General features: G+C 39.4%; 1 protein-coding gene across 5 annotated transcripts in view; it reads left to right on the top strand.

The window, feature by feature from the left end:
• The window catches only part of znf512b (zinc finger protein 512B), a 205,062-nt gene that overhangs the window by 7,147 nt on the left and 175,937 nt on the right, over positions 1–21,978 (top strand). For all 5 annotated transcript variants that reach the window (XR_008356100.1, XM_053482161.1, XM_053482162.1 and 2 more), the window contains one exon: positions 19,109–19,234. Coding sequence is in view for 3 of the 5 variants with exons in the window: in XM_053482162.1 (XP_053338137.1) it covers positions 19,109–19,234 (126 nt within the window). In the remaining 2 variants the exon portion in view is untranslated. Of the gene's footprint in view, positions 1–19,108; positions 19,235–21,978 lie in introns of those variants that run through there.

Below are 21,978 nucleotides of genomic sequence, written 5' to 3'. Positions count from 1 at the left end.
AGTGTTCGTCTGCCAAATTATTATAAATATAATGTAAATGTAATCTTGACCGACCTGTTCCCTTACTGGCGAACATGGCTGGGATTTTGCAGCAGCTTGCTGCGTCTGCGGCCAGGGCTTTTTTCCTTTTTATACGCTCCCTCTCTGCTCCTCCTTTGCGTTTACGCTCCATTTTTTGAACGATATAGTCAGAAATACCCTGTCTCTGGATTTAGCCAGATATTAGGCAGTGCGTTGCTGACGTTGGGTCATGTTGGAGTGTAATTTTCCCTCCTGATCTTCTAATCTTCCCTTACCTTTCCATTGCCTGATTCGTAGATTGAGAGATCCGTCAATTAATTCGTAGTTGCACACCAGCCTATCACATGCCAGGCTGATCGTCTGCACAGCGGCAGCCGGCAGGCCAAAACGACCGTCAGGCCACCGGGAAATGTCCCGGTGCTCCCGATGGCCAGTCCGCCCCTGTTGACTACCCTAAAGTATATATAATTTTGATTTCTATAGTATTGTCCCTTAAGAACATATAATAAAGTAGTTGCTGAAATGTGAGAGGTGTACTTACATTTGTGGGCACCCTCATGCCTGTTCAGGTTAGTTGCTCAGCACCTATTAGAAAACATGGGTACTTCTGGCTTTGTCTCCTTGTCCTAGTACAAAAAAATGCTTTATTAGTGTCTGTGGGTGTCTCTGCTATGGAAAGCAGGTTGTTCGGACAGGGCTATCTGCTCCTTCCGCTTGCGTGAACTCACAGATGCACTGATTGGCTGTAGAGCTGTGATTAATGTGGGCGCACGAGGTACCTCTCCTCCCTCCCCTCTGAGAGAGTTCGGCCAATCAGCTCTCTCTAGACCTCCCGCTACGAGAGGTTACAGTATCACCCGGGAATCGAACCAGCGATCTTTACCACTGCGCCACTCGGAGGCCCTGCCAGAGTGTCGCCAAATACTTATTAAAGTATTAAATTAAAATTAAATTGTTTTAAAAGTTTTCTGCCCTCTGTAAAGATCATACTGGGTATGCCTTTCACATACATAGTCATACACAGTATGATATGAAAGTGAACTTATATGACTGCTGATGACCTAATTTCACAAAGAAAAGTTTCAGTATGAAATTAGAGAATTTTACAAATTAGAAATATAGAGAAGTATGGAAATAAACTTACATTATGTACAATAAAATATTAGAACTGGGAATATAAAATGTGGAATGTAGAACAATGTCCAGTTTTCAATGTGCAATGTGCAGAATAATTTGCAGGGTCTCAGTTCAAAGTTCTGTGGTGTGTAAAATGTGTAAATGTGCCATATGTAATGTGTGAATGTGTATCATGTGTACATCGCTATTCTATAAACTAAGCACCAATCATGCGTGGTTTCCCCTCTTGCTTCTTGGGACATCCCTTCATCTAAGAACATCCTTATCCATCTGCAGAACTTCGGTCAGTAATATATAAAAAAAAAAAAAAGACATTGCAGAGCTTAACCCTTGTTCTATTCAGTTCTGCATGCAGGCTCATTATTGTAGTTTGCATTGTGACTACTTCATCTGACCATGTAAACAGTCTGTCTTCCATGTCATTCACAGTGGTCTTAATCTGGTCCATTTCTGCGAGTGTTGACGCTGCACAACTGGTGATTTAATCACAGTTAAAAAGACACTCTCAAATGTGGAATTTGAAGTCTGTGTTGTCTTAAGCATGCAGCCACAGCCGGCAAACAAAAAAGTACTAAACATGTCACCAAGTTATAAGTGAGTATTACTGATAAAGTCACTGAAATAAACAAATAATTTATAATTGCTATTTTTGGGTTAGGATTTGTTAGGCAGCTTTCAAATGTAGTTGAGCATACTGTTTGAAGTGTAAGTTTCCTTATTAGAAATCCCCATTAAAATTATGTAAGCAACCAAACAAAATAAAATAATGTACAAATTGTCATTTACAAATAATAAAATAAATGAAATAAATAAAATTTTATTAATGAGTAAAAATAAATATCTTTACAAAAATCAAATTAAGGAACAAGAAACAAATCTCACTTTTTCACAAAATAAAGCTCTTGAAACAAATAACTACTGTAGGTAACATATGTATGTTGGAACAGTGTAAACTGTTTCTAATGTAAGATGTACTGTATATTCAGTTGCCCTCCAAATGGCATGGCAGGCTAAGCAGATAGAAAATACTGTAACTTTATCATAAATCTGTAGCTTATTTGCTAATTATATATATGCTAACATTGCAGCATGAATAAAACAGCTTAACTTACCGCCGACATGTTTCCTCAGGTTAGACAAAGAGTTTTTATATGCTGAAATGTATGTCTGTTTTGGCAGACAGAGATGACATCGCAGTATGAAGCTCTTCTTTTGCACTGTGTGTAAGCAAAACATGCTACATGAACAGGGGTGTAAATCCTCTTTTGTTGAAGCATTGGAGACAGATGTGTTTGCTAATTTTGTTTTCATTCCCTGTCTATCACGGCTGTATTTTTTTTTTCCTGCTATGCCGCTAATTTGAGTGTGGTCATTTGACTACATGTGGTTATTGTTACTGCGACTGATTGGTCAAATAGAGTCATGTGACTATTTTTTTCTATGTCTGATTGGTGAAACACAGTCATGCTAGATTCATCCGCTGCATTTCTCTGGCAAAAAAAAGAATATCCAATGTGTAGAATAAATGGTTAGAAAAGTAACGATTTGAGTGTAGCTGAATGTAAGAATAAAAATAGCGTTTCTTCTTCACAAATCTACTCAAGTAAAAGTAAAGACTATGGTGCGGTAAAACTACTCATAGAAGTAAAATTCTTTTGAAAAAACCCACTCAAGTGAATGTAAGGGAGTAAATGTAACTCGTTACAACCCACTTCTGCTACCAGCACATCAATAATTGGTTTCTCCCAGGGCTCTTTTTATCTTATGAAAAAACTTCAGCCCCCTTAAAAATCCTATTCATCGGTTTACGGCAATTCTCTGAACTACAAATTCCATCCATATTTAGAGACTGATGTCAAATCAACAAATTTGCACTTGTTATTTACAATAAACACTGAACACTGTACTGACTGGTACAAGTGCTGCAGTTTTATGCCTAGATGATATTCTGGTGGCATCACTTGCATTTAAGCAACTCTTAGCTATCTAAAGTTATCACCAGACTGAAGTAGTCCTTTCCTTAAATTGAACAAGAAAAATTTGTCAGTGAGTTTACCTTCCATGTCACTCTCTCAGGCATCCTGAGACTTTACTCAATTTAATCAAATAAAAATCCAGATATAAATTAAATAAATGTATACATTTTGAGTTGTATCAGTGGGTCGTCCAAGCTGTAGGCGATGATGGCAAAGAAAAACTCCCAAAGGGAGCTTTCAGACTAGGCATGATTTATTTGTACATGCACAGGAATGATTGCTCCCCCTCACCCCTCCACCCTGGCCAGCATTCACATTATTATTATTATTCTCGGCTTCACTCACACTCCGATACAATAGTTGGCAGTATGCACGTAGCTGGGTTGTGAACTGCCAATGAACACAAAGAGAAAAAGACTTTGCTACACCTAATATTATGATATTTCTGAAACAAATATCTCTTGCATGCAGTACTACTTTATCAGTTATGGCGGTGTAGGTTAAAGGATGAGATTTTGAAAGGAAGCAGACAGTACTGATATGTTCTAAACAGCAGTCCACTTCTGTGTTCAGATACGACTGGCTTTCAAGCTGGATTCAACCACACTGTCTCATGCTTAAGACCACCTCACACTAATTGAGATTAGCTAGAATTTGGGGTCAATCGCAGGGCCGGCCCAAGCCTTCAGGGGGCCCTAAACAGAATTTTATTTGGGGGTCCTTCTGTGCCAAAAATATGACTAATTATTGTTAATCCTTTATTATTCGCACACTATAAATCTAACACACCCAATATAAATGTTATTTTTTGTAGCTGTGTTGCTTACATCATATCAATGTTTTTACCCTTGCTATGATCTTTAATTGTAACAGTAGCAAAACCACAGGAGTAGTCAAGTGTTATTTTGCACTTTACCATTTAAAGTCTTGCAGTACCAGTTGGCATACTTAATGTGGTGTACTGAAAAGTGGCAAAATAAACTATTAGACAATGCTCTTACTGTAAACACTTTAACCACTTTAATTTTTTTTTTTTGCAACATGTAAAAAGTGCAATACAATCAACTACAAATAAGATAAATAATACAGTATAATACATAATAAAATATAAAGCTAAATACCAAAGAACTACAAATTAGTCAAATACAAACAGGATATTTTTATATGAAAAAACAAACTAACTCAACTTTACATTCCACCTCAATATTCCACTTTCCTTAGAATTTGTTTCCTTGCTTTTCTGAAGGCAAAGTCGTTTATGATATCATTATAAGGTATCTGAAGGCCAATTTTGTTATTAATACTAATCAGGGCAAGTCCACTCAGTCTTTCTTGGGCCATGGAAGATCTCAAATAGTTTTTGATCAGTTTGAGTTTGGAAAAGCTCCGCTCTGCAGATGCCACAGTCACAGGGAGATGGCAGCCTATATGGAGAGCAACCCAAAGATTTGGGTACAACTCGCAGATCTCATTTTGAGAGAGGTAAGTGAGAAGGTCAAATGCAGTCATCCTTTCTTGGGGGAGTTCTGGAAGACTCTCCATCTCTGTAGCAAGGGCACCCCCGTCAACATCAGCCTATTCTCCACAGGTGAGTTTGTTTCCAAGAAGCTTACACTGGTCCATCCGTGTCTGTGAATCAAGCTGGCTAAATCCGAGGAGAACTCCAAAGTTGTCTGTAACTGACCTAAGCACCTAATGAAAGCGGTCCTTTAAAAACTAAATGCAACAGTCTACCACAACATTAAAAATGATACTTCCAGTCTTTTCATTGCATCACTTTGTGGCTCATCAGCTACCTCATAGGCAAAGTGCCTTTTTGTGGACCGTAGCCCCTTCTCCTTCAGCACTGCCTCAGTGTTCATTTGTTCACAAATCTCTTTTGCTAAGACCTGTGCATCCACAAAACCAGTTGTCCTGTAACTGTGTAAACTTTCCTTATTTTTTTAATGGAACATCTGCAACATCAAGCTGCATGTTGGTTGGTTGAAGGTGCTTGCTTGTGGTGTTAATTTTGGAGAGAATGTCATACCAGATGACACAGCAAATCTGAAATCTAAATGAACCAATTTCTTCAGCAAGACGGTCTACTCAACTTTTGCAGTGGATTCTTTAGTCTGTTATCTGACCTCCAACAAAGCTTCTCTCACCTTGCCTGCTTGGTAGCGTAAAGGTTTGATACTGTTCATCCTCGCGTTTCACTCCAAGATTTTAGTGTGACATCCACATACTTCTGCAAGATGGCCCATCTTTGAGGAGACCCTGAGAAGAGTCTGTAAAGTTTTTCCACATTTCCAAAAAAAAAACAATTGGCATCCTTGGATGCTTTTGGATGCTCCACAAGGCACATAAAAAGCACATGGAATTTTTCCTAACAGCCTAGCCTGCACACCTTTATTTTGGCCCTTCATGTTTGCACCATTGTTGTAAGATTGTCCCCTACAGTCCTGGAAAGGGATGTTCAATTCTTCAAACTGTTTAAGAATTAGTGTGGACAAGCCTAGACCAGTAGATTCAGGAGCTATTAGAAATCCCAAGAAGTGTCCCTTTATCTCTGGTGTTTTGCCAAGATTTACAGTGCGCACAACACACATCTGTTCTTGGTGACTAACATCTTGGGTGCAATCCAATATTATGGCATAATATTTTTAATCTTTGATATCTGCCACTATTGTGTCCAGTATTTTGTCACTGACACAGCTTATCAGCTCATTTTGGATAGTTTTCCAAAGTATGTGATATGCTGTGCTCCACTGTCAATTCGTCTTACGTGATCTCTCAAAACAGGACCCATTGTTTTCCTGATGTAATATTGTAAGATTTCTTTCTGCCATGGACTAAATAATACTGATTAGGCGTGTGAGAACATCTCTCCAATGGTTCTTTTGTGCCTCCAAGAGGGCCATTTCATCCTCATCAATAGTTTTCCCCTTTGAAAGACAGAGTGCAAAATCCTTCCATTTCACCATGTGGTTGCAGTGATCAAGGCTATTTTCATGCTGTTTCAGTAGTGCACCTATATTAACCCAATCCTGTTGTCCCTCTAGTGCACTTTTGTGGACTTCTTGGCGAACAATTTGCAGCAGAAGCAGTAGACTGCATCATTTGTTTTTGAATAAATAAGCCAGCTCCGCTTGATTTTTTTTGTCTCCATTAAATAGCTGTCTGTATGTGTAGTGGTAGTGGAAGCTTCAACCATCAGGTTTTTTAGGGAATGTGAAGTTTTCCTTAGGCAATGGTCCTCTACTTACAAGATCAGTCCTTTCAGAGTCAAGACAGGATAGATGACCACTCAGCTGGGTCAACTGGAGGAGCTGCTGATCCATGGTGTAGGCTGGAAGTAGCTGAAAGAGTAGATGTGATATCGATCCCAATGGCCACAGAACAAGAATAACCTATATGGAAATAAATTTTTATTTTTAAATATTAATCACAGGATATTCTACAGTAAACTGAGCAAACACACAGTGCTACTAACTTACCTGCCACCTCCACTGCGTTGTTTTTTTTTAATTGAATAATAGTTTTTATTACCAATATGATATCAACTGAAACATGAAACATATATAAACAAAACAAAAAAAACCCTTTGTAATTTCATGTACTCTTGGGGGCCCCCTGGTGGCCACGGGGACCTAAGCAGCTGCTTAGTTCGCTTATGCCTTGGGCCGGCTCTGGTCAAGCGTACTTGGAAATGGGCCCGGACTATTATCTGAAAATGCCCATAGATGACAAAGATGAAAAAGATAGCCCCTCCTCATGTCGGAAATACCACAATGATAAATAAAGCCCTAACTTTATTCTGTAAGGTAAAAAGTGCAGTTGTATGACAATTTTTGTTCAGTTAATACAAAGTCTACTTCTTTAAGGTTACCAACTGTTTACTGATGAAGAATGGGTACACAATTGTTTGTGGCTGAAGTGCAGTTGCTGATTAAAAATATTGTAGCAGGTAAAAAGGTGGATTATAGCAGTTTGTATGCAGTTTGTTCGTCAAATTGGATTGTACAATAGAGTTAAAAAATCTACCACATTTTGTAGATATATTGTGATGGCTCTACATGAGTTTGGTTCAGTGTGTAGCAAAGTATTGCGTGATTATATTGTAATCATATATTCACTTACTAGTAGTAAAACAACTTTCAAAGTTTAAATGTTTATGTAAACGTAATATGTTAATGTACAGTGGTGTGAAAAACTATTTGCCCCCTTCCTGATTTCTTATTCTTTTGCATGTTTGTCACACAAAATGTTTCTGATCATCAAACACATTTAACTATTAGTCAAAGATAACATAATTGAACACAAAATGCAGTTTTTAAATGAAGGTTTACGTTATTAAGGGAGAAAAAAAACTCCAAATCTACATGGCCCTGTGTGAAAAAGTGATTGCCCTCCTTGTTAAAAAAATAACTTAACTGTGGTTTATCACACCTGAGTTCAATTTCTGTAGTCACCTCCAGGCCTGATTACTGCCACACCTGTTTCAATCAAGAAATCACTTAAATAGAAGCTACCTGACACAGAGAAGTAGACCAAAAGCACCTCAAAAGCTAGACATCATGCCAAGATCCAAAGAAATTCAGGAACAAATGTGAACAAAAGTAATTGACATCTATCAGTCTGGTAAAGGTTATAAAGCCATTTCTAAAGCTTTGGGACTCCAGCGAACCACAGTGAGAGCCATTATCCACAAATGGCAAAAACATGGAACAGTGGTGAAGCTTCCCAGGAGTGGCCGGCCGACCAAAATTACCCCAAGAGCGCAGAGACAACTCATCCGAGAGGCCACAAAAGACCCCAGGACAACATCTAAAGAACTACAGGCCTCACTTGCCTCAATTAAGGTCAGTTTTCACGACTTCACCATAAGAAAGAGACTGGGCAAAAACGGCCTGCATGGCAGATTTCCAAGGCACAAACCACTTTTAAGCAAAAAGAACATTAAGGCTCGTCTCAGTTTTGCTAAAAAACATCTCAATGATTGCCAAGACTTTTGGGAAAATATCTTGTGGACCGACGAGACAAAAGTTGAACTTTTTGGAAGATGCGTGTCCCGTTACATCTGGCGTAAAAGTAACACAGCATTTCAGAAAAAGAACATCATACCAACAGTAAAATATGGTGGTGGTAGTGTGATTGTCTGGGGTTGTTTTGCTGCTTCAGGACCTAAAAGCCTTGCTGTGATAGATGGAACCATAAATTTTCTACTGTCTACCAAAAAATCCTGAAGGAGAATGTCCGGCCATCTGTTCGTCAACTCAAGCTGAAGCGATCTTGGGTGCTGCAGCAGGACAATGACCCAAAACACACCAGCAAATCCACCTCTGAATGGCTGAAGAACAACAAAATGAAGACTTTGGAGTGGCCTAGTCAAAGTCCTGACCTGAATCCTATTGAGATGTTGTGGCATGACCTTAAAAAGGCGATTCATGCTAGAAAACCCTCAAATAAAGCTGAATTACAATAATTCTGCAAAGATGAGTGGGCCAAAATTCCTCCAGAGTGCTGTAAAAGACTCGTTGCAAGTTATCGCAAACGCTTGATTGCAGTTATTGCTGCCAGGGGTGGCCCAACCAGGGCCATATAGGTTTGGATTTATTTTCTCCCTAAATAATAAAAACCATCATTTAAAAACTGCATTTTGTGTTTACTTGTGTTATCTTTGACTCATAGTTAAATGTGTTTGATGATCAAAACATTTTGTGTGACAAACATGCAAAAGAATAAGAAATCAGGAAGGGGGCAAATAGTTTTTCACACCACTGTAAATGGTTTGCATATGTTCAGTCGTGGCCAAAAGTTTTGAGAATTACATTAATATTGGAAATTGGAAAGGTGGCTGCTTAAGTTTTTATAATAGCAATTTGCATATACTCCAGAATGTTATGAAGAGTGATCAGATGAATTTCATAGTCCATCTTTGCCATAGAAATGAACTTATTCCCCCAAAAAAACCTTTCCACTGCATTTCATTGCTGTCATTAAAGGACCTGCTGAGATCATTTCAGTAATCGTCTTGTTAACTCAGGTGAGAATGTTGACTAGCACAAGGCTGGAGATCATTATGCCAGGCTGATTGGGTTAGAATGGCAGACTTGACATGTTAAAAGGAGGGTGATGCTTGAAATCATTGTTCTTCCATTGTTAACCATAGTGACCTGCAAAGAAATCTGTGCAGCCATCATTGCGTTGCATAAAAATGGCATCACAGGCAAGTATATTCTGGCTACTAAGATTGCACCTAAATCAACAATTTATAGGATCATCAAGAACTTTGAGGAAAGAGGTTAAATTCTTGTTAAGAAGGCTTCAGGGCGTCCAAGAAAGTCCAGCAAGCGCCAGTATCGCCCCCTAAAGAGGATTAAGCTGCGGGATCGGAGTGCCACCAGTGTAGAGCTTGCTCAGGAATGGCAGCAGGCAGGTGTGAGCGCATCTGCATACACGGTGAGGCGAAGACTTTTGGAAGATGGCCTGGTGTCAAGAAGGGTAGCAAAGAAGCCACTTCTCTCCAAAAAAACATCAGGGACAGATTGATCTGCAGAAAGTATGGTAAATGAACTGCTGAGAACTGGGGCAAAGTCATATTCTCTGATGATGCCTCTTTCCGATTGTTTGGGGCATCTGAAAAAAGGATTATCCCAGAGAAGAAAAGGTAAGTGCTACGATCAGCACTGATTATGAAAGAATGGGTTGCTATCAGTCAGGATTTGGCCCAGAAGTTGATTGAGAGCATGCCCAGTCGAATTGCAGAGGTCCTGAAAAAGAAGGGCCAACACTGCAAATACTGACTCTTTGCATAAATGTCATGTAATTGTCGATAAAAGCCTTTGAAACGTATGAAGTGCTTGTAATTATATTTCAGTACATCACAGAAACAACTAAAAGCAGTTTAGCAGCAAACTTTGTAAAAACTAATATTTGTGTCATTCTTAAAACTTTTGGCCACGACTGTATTAACTTGTACACCAGAAGAGGGCACACTTGCAGTGCAGGTGATGTTCTGTATTGACAATGTAATGAGGCATTCAAGTTAAACTGGGAGTAAAACATTTGAATGGTACAAACGTTTCAAGAAGGCAGCACATCTGTAAATGATCCTGGCTTTGATCCAACTGCAGTCATTGCACATGCCATGTGCAATGCCTAATGCTTGAAATTGATGAGTCCCATGTTGCCAACTTCCCATAGATGTGCATCTTTCTGTACATACAATCATTCACGAAAACCACATGCACATTGCATGCACTCAGTTCGGAGTTATTGCAACATTCCCTTTACAGTCCTGATCTCTGAGTGATTTCCACATGTTTGATCCATAAAAAAGATTCCTGGGTGGCCAGTGATTCAGTTGTGAAGCAGGCAGTCCAATCATTACTTTGGTGTACCAAGAAAACTTAATTTTTCCTTAAATTTCACCTTAATGTTATCTACCTTAATCTTATCCAGTAAAACGCTGGGATAAGTACATTAGTGTAGCAAGGTATTACAGTGCATCCGGAAAGTATTTACAGTGCATCACCTTTTCCACATTTTATGTTACAGCCTTATTCCAAAATGGATTTTTTTTTTTTCCTCAGAATTCTACACACAACACCCCATTATGACAAAAAGGTTAACTTAAGGTTTTTGCAAATTTATAAAAACAAAACTGAGAAGTCACATGTACATAAGTATTCACAGCCTTTGCTCAATACTTTGTCGATGCAGCTTTGGCAGCAATTACAGCCTCAAGTCTTTTTGAATATGATGCCACAAGCTTGGCACACCTATCCTTGGCCAGTTTTGCCCATTCCTCTTTGCAGCACCTCTCAAGCTCCATCAGGTTAAATAGGACCTCATGCTTGGTTTGTGCTCTGACATGAACTGTCAACTGTAGGACCTTTTATATAGACAGGTGTGTGCTTTTCCAAATCATGTCCAATCAACTGAATTTACCACGAATGGACTCCAATTAAGCTGCAGAAACATTTTATGGATGATCAGGGGAAACAGGATGCGCCTGAGCTCAATTTTGAGCTTCATGGCAAAAGCTGTAAATACTTATGTACATGTGCTTTCTCAATTTTTTTTTTATTTTCAATGAATTTGCAAAAATCTAAAGGAAACTTTTTTTTTTTTATGTTGTCATTATGGGGTGTTGTGTGTAGAATTCTGAAGAAAAAAAATAATTGAATCCATTTTAGAATAAGGCTGTGACATAATAAAATGTGGAAAGATGATGTGCTGTGAATACTTGCCAGATGCACTGTATCAGCCATGCCCATACTTATGTATAATCTTATGGCTTAACAATAGTAACTGGCAGGTTAGATACAGACTGTTCAGTTTCCATGAATAGGAAATCTTGCTATGGTGACCAAAATTATTTTTTTGTACTAGGTTGTAAGCATGTTTATATGCCTCGGGCATCAGTTCAATTCTCTCAAGGATTAATGAGCCGCAGCTCCTTTAGAGCTGCACGTAGTAGTGGATAAAATCAAGTGAAACATTGCAGTTAAACGAATTCATAATCAAAGTACTAAAATTACAGTACAAATGTACAATTTAGATTAAATCTTTTTAGGATCGAATTTAAGCAAAGTAAACGTTAACACAGTGAGTCTTTAGATTTTATCATGTGTAATTAGAAAAGCTACGCATGTATGTTTTTTTGTCATCTTATATTTTGGGTTCTTTAAATTTGTAGTATATTTATTAACTGAAATCAACGAAACTAAATGCCGATAAAAATTCAAACATTGTCAGGGCGTGCTACTGCGCCAGCAGTATAAGAATTAAATGCAATAGGCTGTTATGATCATCGTAATGTTCTTTAATAAATAATAAAACTTTTGAAAACAAATTTTTACATCCCAGCACCCCCGTTGTGCAATACCCCCGCCGGCAAGACCTTATAAAATACAAATGAAACATTTGTAACTGAATTTAAAATCACAGTACTAAAATTACAGTACAAATTTAGAACCTAAATTAAATATAGGCGTTTCTTAAGTTCCATCGAATTTAAGCAAGGTAAAACAGTAAGCCTTTATGTTTTATCATGTGTAACACTCGGAAAAAGTGGGTGAGCCACAGGTGTTGTCAGATTAATGGGCAAAAACGATATAATAAATCTATATAAGCTACATAGCATTTATAAGACTCTACTTTTATTTAAGTGCACGCACAATGACGACAAAGCGTTATGATTTTGTAAAATAATGAAAGCAAACAGTGATGCAGCGCTATTCTGTATCTGTTTTTGTGAACTTGAGCACGTCAGAAAATAAACTGAAACTTTGTGTATACTCGTGAAAAATATATACTTACAGAAAGTGAAATGTCTGCTTTTATATAAACTAATTGGAAAAAAATTAGCCTATGTAATTCGTATAAAACGTGGATTACTGGCGCATCCACTGCTGCGGAGATGACGTAATGACATGATCACCATCACAGCCGAAACCAAAGACAAAAACCAAAGACATCAAGACTTATCAATAAGTCATTATAAGGGTTTTCTTGCTGTTTTCCCAAACGCATTCATAATCATTTCTGCCGGTGCGGTGTTTCTTAACCCCAACCCTGTTAAAACGGCGTATTCAGAGAAAGGCTCGCCTGCGAGAGGTCGTGTGTCCACTACACAGCAAAAATATGTTAGTATATTATGACTGAAATAAAGCGGCTCACATCAGCGTGCGTTTCGCACAGTGCCGCGAAGACACCTATAAATGTGTTTGTTGTATTTCTGGGAAAGAGAAATCTCTTATAAACCTCTCATAGCGACGCATTCGTTCATTTGACTTCAAAACTCGGCAAAGTGAAAAAGCACACGCACGCGCCACGGGTTCTGGCGATCATTTTACATTCACTAAAAGTTTTATTCACAACCACATTTCAGCAATTCATACACATTCACTATGCTATGTTGTTTGTACACACTTTTCACTTGTCATCTCCCATTTGATCAAAATGCTCCCGATATAAGCCGACATAAGCAGCTTTGTTTCAGTCATAATGTTCATATATCATAAAGAGGGGCGACATATACTTGCTAGTTAAACACTGCATTTTTGAAAGCACGCGCCCTGTAAGCAGCTTTAATTATTAATAACTAAAAAATTATTAACTGGTGGACATAAACAGCAAAACGCACGATTATTTTTTATTATTATTATCATGTTTTATTTTTATTATTATTATCATGTAATGGGCTAGGGGTAGCTCAGTGGTTAAGGCATTGGACTATGGTTCGGAAGATCCCAGGTTCAAACCCCACAATCACCAAGTTGCCACTGTTGGGCCCCTGCCTAATGCCTAAATGTAAATGTTCTTTTGCTGTTTGGGTTTAGCGTTGAATACTTATTTAAAACTGAAGCGTTTCATGTAGATTCATGCGACTGTTTTTACAAGCCCTTGAACTGTTGTTTGTGCTATTTTCTTTAATAATAACAATAGACAGATAGAAACAGAGAGTCTAAAATCTATTGCTTCTATGCAACTGTTATGAGCAACAAGCGATAATGGACAACACAATCGTGGTTCGTATACAGCGCGCAAGGTTATGCGCATGCTCAAAGTCTTCTTCTCCATGTATAATGTATCTCTATGGCAGAATTACAGCGCCCCATACTGGTCTGGCATATATACTACACCGTTTTCAGTGGTTTCGTGTGTACGCAGATATTTCTTTAAGACAACGCCGTGTTCACGGAAAAAAAAATGATCGGATAGGGAACGCACCGGCTTCGTGTGGACGGAGTCTAAAAAGTGATCTGAATATAATGTAGAAAGTAGATTAAGCAAGCAAGTAGGTTGTTTTTTGTTGCGAGCATAATTTCTGATTTGTGGATCTGTAGTGGTAGTGGCATGCTAGTTAGCATAAAAATGTTAGCTGTGGCTACATGTCTCCCCTATTTATGCCATGTTTATATCCTGTATTAGTATGTTAGCATGTCTGAGGTAGTGGCATTTATGGTACCATGATAAAGTTGGAAAACTGAACATAATTGACAAGATATTATGGGTCTTACCTGGGAGACGTGGAATGAGGGGTTGATGTGTCCCATGGTGGACGATAAGCGCAGTCTGACTGTGCAAAGATCGATGATCTTAGAGATGTTGAATGGGCCAATGAATCTAGGAGAGATTTTACGGAAAAGTGTCTTAATGGAGATGTTGCGAGTGGCGAGCATGACTCTCTGTCCAGCGCGGTAGGAAGAGGCTGTAGAGCGGTGGCAATCTGCCTGACATCTGAACAGAGAGCTCGAGTTGCGAAGTTTAGCAGACGTCTCAAGCTGCAACAAATCGGCGAGTGTCATCTTTGACAGAGGGCCATCAAAAGCGTTGCTGTACCAGGGCAAGGGTGCGGGTCCCGCCCTAATCGTGGGCTATGCGCCCATTCTAGGAATTGGGGCAAGGTACTGGTGGTACGGGTGCCTTTGAGGAACCAGGCTCCTGTTCCAATACCAGATTAATTTGAGCCTCGATGTCGAGGGAGGTAGCCCTAATAAGACATTGTGACGGCAGGATGGTGGATATTGGGGCGTTATCTGTGACCGGGATGAACTGACGGGATTGGGCTTGGTGTTCTGCTTTCAGGCTGAAAAGATAGGGAGAAGTTAAAGCAAGAGAAGAACAAGAACCATCTGGCTTGACGTATGTTAAGGCGTTTGGCTAATTTGAGATATTCAGGATTCTTGTAGTCCGTTCAGTTGAGGAACGGGACCTCTGTCCCCTCGAACCAGTGTCTTCAGTGTTTCCGTGAGAGCAAATGAGTTACCAGACAATGTGGGAAACTTCCCGGTGACATAAGCGGAGGTGTGGGATGACGTGAGGGAATCGCCATAAACCCAGAAGTAGAGCGCGAGATGGAATTTCCAAAAGATTGTGTGAATGAAGGTGTGCACGATTGCGATGCGTGATCTTTGGTTAGTTAATCTGGCAGGGAAAAGAAATCTGTGGATGCGGAAGTGTCCACAAGCACAAACACACAGGTATCGATGTAGAAGAGACAGGCGGAGTTGAAAGATCCGATCTTGAGAGATCTGATGGCGGTTTCAAAGTGCAGATGTGAAGGTGGAAGGTTGGTAAAACAAAGCAGGGTTGGTAATGTTTATGCATCAGAGAAATCCAGAAGCGCGGTCCAAGATCAAAGTCGTTTAGCAGGTGAGGTCATACACTTAGGGAGATACACACAGAGAGAAAATCCAAAGAGCTAGGCACAAGACAAAATCCAGAAAAATGGTCGAGGTCAAACACAGAAATAGAGCACTAGGAGAAATCGCTAGAAAAACAGGATGATAGGCACGCAAGTAAGATACATCGGCAATGAGTGAAACTCCCTGCATCCTTTTAAAGCCGAGAGTAGACTGTCAGATTAGTAACAGGTGCGTTCAGGATATTCATCTTGAGGAGCGTGAAAAAACTTGGGTGGAGTTATGACCTGGATGTACTGGGTTGGTTGTGCTGGCTCATGCCACATCCCTAATTCTAGTGGCACAGACTAAAATGAGTCTTCTTAAAAACAAACAAAATGGAAAATGGTCACAGGTGTAAAGATTCTTTAAAGAAATCCAAATGAAATAGTGCTCTGCATGCTGAGCAAGACTGAAATTGCCTGTCCCCGCAGCACAATGGTTATGCAGGAGCATCTGAGAAGAAAACACCCAAGGACTGTCAGACCTCATGAAAAGCTGAAAAGCTGTGTATGTATTTATTTAGTATATTTATTAAATAAAGACATATGTCTGATTGTTGGTTCATATCAGTAACTATATAGAACTTGTAGTAGCTGTTTTCCTGTTGTGTTTCAGAGAAGAGTTTACTGAAAGCCCTTCTAGTGTAGATGCTAATAACTAATATGGCAAGACTGCTTTCCAGGGCATTTTTGGCATTTTGTTTCTCTTTTTGTCTGTCAGGAATAGGAAAAGATAACTTTAAGCCTCTGATCTTGGAAACATATTCTTCTGAATTCTGGATATGGTAGTCAGTGTGTCCCACCAGTGGTCCCAAAATAGTTGTCATGTATTTAGGAATGTTGTATGTTAAGGTATTAATGCTGCTGATTATTGGTATGAGGAGCACTGCTTGTGGTTCTTGGGAGGTCCATAAAGGCACAGAGTGGCTTCTTGGGGGCACAAGCAGTGGTAAGTCACACAGTCAATGGCACAGTCCCTTTTCAGGTGTTTTAAAAAATCTATCACCTTTTTCTTATAGAGGCTTGTGGGGTCTCCTTTTAGTTTTTCATGTGATAATTTGTTGTTTTCAAGATGACAGTTCATCCTCCTTTATCTGCAGGCAGGATGGTGATGTTTCATCTCTTTTGGGAGCTTTTAGAGCCAATCTCTTCTTCATTGAAAAATAATCAGTTTAAATCAAAATCAAATTAAATTTTCAAATAAAATTTATTTGTTACATACACAGTTATAAATAGTATGATATTAAGTGAAATGCTTATATGACTGCTGATGACCAAAACATAAAAAAAAAAAATAAAAGTTTCATTATGAAATAAGAAAATTTTTACAAACTAGAAATATAAAAAAACTTTAGCTGTAAAAAGAATTTTAAATTTACAGTGGAACCTCGGATTACGAGCATAATTCCTTCCGGAAGCGTGCTCATATTCCAAAACAATCGTAAACCAAATTTAATTTTCCCATAAGAAACCATAAGAAATAATGAAAACTCAAATTATTTGTTCTACAGCCCCAAAAAATAAATACATCAAAATTATTTATACAAAATATAAAGTAAAAATAAAACAAATTAACCTGCACTTTACCTTTAAAAAAGGCTAAATAAATCCAGACAGATAAGTATTTCCTTCTGTGCACGCAGGCGCTGTGTGTGTGTGTTTGTAATGTGCGTGCACACACACACATTAACGGAGAGACAGTTTTTTTTGGAAAAATTAGCAAGGAACATCGCTAGTCACACTCGTGTGAGCGCATACTAACGGAATCACTGCTGTAAAAAAAAAAAAAACAAACGAACCGGCATTTTAGCTTTGAAAAGGATCGTGACAGAGCAGAGTTTCTGTGTAAGGCAGAGAGTGTGTGTCTGTGTGTGTGTTGGTGTGGAGCACGGTGTCAAATTACGCACACTCGCCTTTACAGCCCCCCTACCACCCCTCCTCCTCTCAGCTTCCCAAACACACACACACACACAGTCTCTGGCTTACACGAAAACTCTGCTCTGTCGCGATTCCTTTGAAAGGTAAAATAAACCGGACAGGCTGATACAGAGAGAAAAAATGGATCTTTACCCTCCAATAAGACTTGCTCTTGCTTTATACGCGCGCTGTACAAACTTGCTTACAAACACAAAATAAAATGTTTCCCACTCACACACACATGTGGTCACACTGTTATGGTAAACAGTATACGCGTCCACAGTACACGGTGCTCGTAAACCAAGACAATGCTCATTTTCAAGTCAAAATTTATTACAAATCTTTGCTCGTCTTGCGGAACACTCGTAAACCGCGTTTCTCGTAATCTGAGGTTTCACTATACATTATGTACAAATAATCAAATAATTAAATAAAATAATAGAATAAAAAAGGAATATAAAAGTTATAATAAAATGCAAAAGGGTTAAGGAGGAATGTAGAACCATGTCCAGTTTTGGACAAGACAGTGTGCAGAACAATGTGCAAAGGTTGCAGTTTTGTGGTGTGCAAGTGTGCCATATGTAATGTCTGATGACCATTGTCATGATTGTTTGTGAGAAAGCAGATCAGGTATTAATGCTGCTGATTAGAGTAGCAGATCAAAGTATTAAGTCCTTTGTGGTGTTGTGATTGAAAGTCTGTATAGCTTGCAGGGAGAAGCTCATTCTCCTGAGGTGGTAGAGGAGATGCTAGTGTTGATGTGACAGGACCATGACAGGTCCTGCATGATGTAAACACCGAGGTATCTGAACCTGTCCACTCCCTCCACTTGGCTCTCGTTAATCATGGTGGTCTGGTAGTTCTCCTGCTTTGTACTAAAGTCTTCCTGACATTCAGGAGGAGGCTGTTCCTCTGGCACCAGTTCTCCAGATTTCTAATCTCTTTCAGGTAGGGTGTCTTGTCGTTGTCGTTGGCCCACCATGACAGTGTCGTCAGCAAACCTGATAATGGTGGTGGAGTTGGTAGTAGCTACGTAGTTGTACAGGTACAATGAGTACAGCACAGGGCTAAGAACACAACCCTGGGGAGCTGAGGGTGAGGGAGACTTCCCATCCTCCTGCTTGTGGTCTGTCCCTCGACCTGGGATGCCGCCTCCTCCTGCTGCTTTCCTCCTGTTCATTCTCCTTAAGGCTTTCCTCACATCATGCTCAGAGATGATGAATGCATTTCCGGTGTTGGCATTGTCTTCCTGTCTGCTGCCATTCACCCCAATTGTTAGCATACTTGACTTTGCTAGCGCTATTTGCATTGTTGGCGGCAGCCTCGAAGCTAGCATAGAAGGTTCAGCTTGTCTGCTACAGGCAAGTCTGCTTTTGTCATACCGGATGTTGGTGCTTTCCAGTCAGTTACTTCCCTTAGTCCCTGTCACAGGCTCCTAGAGTCACTCTGTTGGAGATGTGACTCTATGTAGTTTCCTCCTGTAGCGCAGCTTCGCCTCCTTCACCGCTTTCCAAATGTTGTATGATGCAGTCTTGTACGAGTTCATGTCTCGCGACAGTTTTTTCTATTAATATGAATAAGATTGATTACTTTTCTCCGAGCCACATACCCAATTGCAAAAAGGTTTGCAAACTTATGCAAGCAGGTAATTATTATTATTTTTTTTTTCCTAAAACATTTTTTTTTTTTTTATTTTTTTTAGCAAATATTTTTCAGCTCATTTTGTTTGGTTGCAATCACAGTAAAAACATGGAAAATTATATTACTTGCTTTACATTTTATTTTTTACATCACAAAAGATTTTACTTTTTTTCACTGTACTTTCTCATGTAATATAACTTTCCTTTTACTAAAATGTGTGTGGGGTGTACCTTTACAGGCATGGACCCGTCCAGTGTTTCACCTTTGGTTGAGCCATCCTCAGGCATGTTCAAAGGACACCCACCAAAACAGTCTCATCCCCCGGAGACAGTACAGATGGACACCATTGAAAATGACAATCACGGTGAATATGACTACATACTACGCGGCTTTTAAACTCTGATTTATAAGTGATCTAGTGCCAAGCAGATACATACCCTATAACTTAAGATACATATTTGGCCAGGGGTAGCTCAGTGGTTCAGGAATTGGACTACGGTTCGGAAGATCCCAGGGCCAAACCCCACAACCACCATGTTGGGCCCTTGAGCAAGGCCCTTAACCCTCAACTGCTCAGATATGTAATGAAAAAAAATTTAAGTCGCTCTGGATGAGAGCGTCTGCCAAATGTCTAAATGTTACTGTATTTGGTCAGTGACATATGGAAGTAAAACAGTGCCAAAATTCCTCAAAGCAAAACAGCATGTTGAACTTGTAAAAATTGAAAAAACGCATTTTTCTATTCTGCAATTTAATCTAAATGGAAACAAATACCTAAAGTATTTACACTGCTTGCCATTTTCATTACTGCAATTTATTGTGCTTATTTTAATAGAAAAGGAAAGTGTAATGCAAGCATGTACATTTCAATGAAAAATATTGTCCGCACTAAATTGCTGTGCTAAAATATATTTAATTGTTATAAAGACCAGTCTTCATTATTTTTCAACCTCACAAATTCAGGCTGCCAAGATTGAGATTTTTTTTTTTTTTAGATCAGTTTGCCAACATTCAGGTACTATAATTTAGGTTGTCAAAAGTTAAGGTATCCACAATTACCCCAAGATTGTGGGCAGTGACTAAAGGAGTAACCTGATTGTTGTCCAGGGATATCACAAGGTCCTGACCTGGGGAGGAATCACCAGGGATGAACTGCAGTTTGGTTTTACTCAGATTGAGGTTCCGCTAATGAGCTGCCATCCAGGATGAGATATCTGCTAGACATGCTGAGATCCTGGTGGAAACCCAGTGTCTGAGGAAGGAAAGAAGAGAATAAGTTGGGTGTCATCTGCATAACAATGGTATGGAAATCCATGCAATTTTATGACCTTACCAATAGAGACCGGGTATAAAGGAAGAACAGAAGAGGACCAAGTATCGAGCCCTGTGGGACACCAGTAGAAAGTCTGCATAGGGCAGATGTGGACCCCTTCATGTCACCTCATACAACCTATGTTCTAGGTTAAAAGCAAACTATTGCCACGCTGGTCCACAGATTCCAAAGCTTGTAATAAAAGGTAATAGAATCTTCTTGTTCATGGGTCAAATGCAGCCGACAGGTCCAGGAGGATGAGGACAGATGACAGTTTAGCAGACCTAGCAGCATGAATCTTCTCAGTGACTGACAGAAGGGCAGTCTCTGTGGAATGTGCCACTTTGAATCCAGATTGGTTGGGATCATCAAGGTTGTTCTGTAAGAGATAAGGAGACATTTGGTTATAAAAAGTCATTTCAAGAGTTTTGGAAATAAAAGAGAAGTGATACCGGACGATAGTCAACTTCCACTGGATCCAGACAGGGTTTCTTGAGGATGGGAATAACCTTTGCCTTCTTAAAAGAAGCAGGAGCATGACCAGATGATATGGAATGGTTGATGATGGTTTTGGTGAAGGGCAGGAGGTCTTGTGAGATGGCCTGGGGGAATGTGGAAGGGATTGGGACTACTTACTCACTCATCATCTACACTGTTTTATCCTGTATTCAGGGTCGCGGGGGACCTGGAGCCGATCCCAGGAGACTTAGGGCATGAGGCGGGGTACATCCTGGAGAGGGTGCCAGTCCATCGCAGGGCACACATACATACACACACTCATTCACACACTATGGGCAATTTGGAAACACCAATTAGCCTAATCTGCATGTCTTTGGACTGTGGAAAGAAACCGGAGTACCCGGAAGAAACCTGCCAAGCACAAGGAGAACATGCAAACTCCATGCACACAGAGATGGGAATCGAGCCTGGCCAGGAATTGAACACGGACCCTGAAGGTGCAAGGCGACAGTGCTAACCACAACAAGTAGCCTGCTCAATTTAATTTATAATTTTTTTTTATTTACTATCCACTGCCATAAAGATGCCAGTAGACAGAGATTTTAAAGAAAGGGGAATAGTTTTTATCAAAGCGCCATATGCAAATGTGCTATCCCTTCAAAGACCTCACGTCTCCGTTTTTGGGAAAAAAATTCTGAAAACATCCTAGTCTTTTAACTGTAGGTCAGCTCTAGGTAAAATTGTCTTCTACACCCTGGCCTAAAGCACATTATGGTGCTCCGTATATGCCCAGTGAGAGTTGACACACACACTAACAATCACAAAATAACGACAATCACACAAGTCATATTTGTTTTCAATAATAATCTTTTATTATAAAAAATTATACAAATTGTATTTACAAACCCCGATAAATCAATGAAAACTTTGCTATTTAATAGATGTAGCTATGTTTAGCTTAATAATCTTAAGGTAAATGAATCCTTAGCATAATTACACATTTTAAACACATTCCACAGAGATCACACACTACTGTCTGGATAATCGGTGTACACCAGGAAGGGATCAATCATTGGGCTTGGGCATGGCAACAATGTAGCCAATGTCTTATTCCTATTTATTCTAGGTTGTTGTTGTTTTAGTGTTACTGCGTGCGTCAGACAACATTTAAATGCAAAAAATTCACCCCTCCCCAAGTGTGAATCAGCTGTTCTCACCTATACATTTAGTGAACTTTAAGACCCTCTTGGATCTGAGGCCTTTCTGAAGACCTGCACTGCTTCAGGCCTCTTTTTAAATTTTTTTAAATTTCAAATCTTCTGTATTCTAAATTCTAA

Source organism: Clarias gariepinus, chromosome 22 (assembly GCF_024256425.1).
Source record: "Clarias gariepinus isolate MV-2021 ecotype Netherlands chromosome 22, CGAR_prim_01v2, whole genome shotgun sequence".
NCBI lineage: Eukaryota > Metazoa > Chordata > Actinopteri > Siluriformes > Clariidae > Clarias > Clarias gariepinus.
The sequence above is the reverse complement of the archived record's forward strand: the minus strand, read 5'-3'. Positions and strand labels throughout refer to the sequence as shown.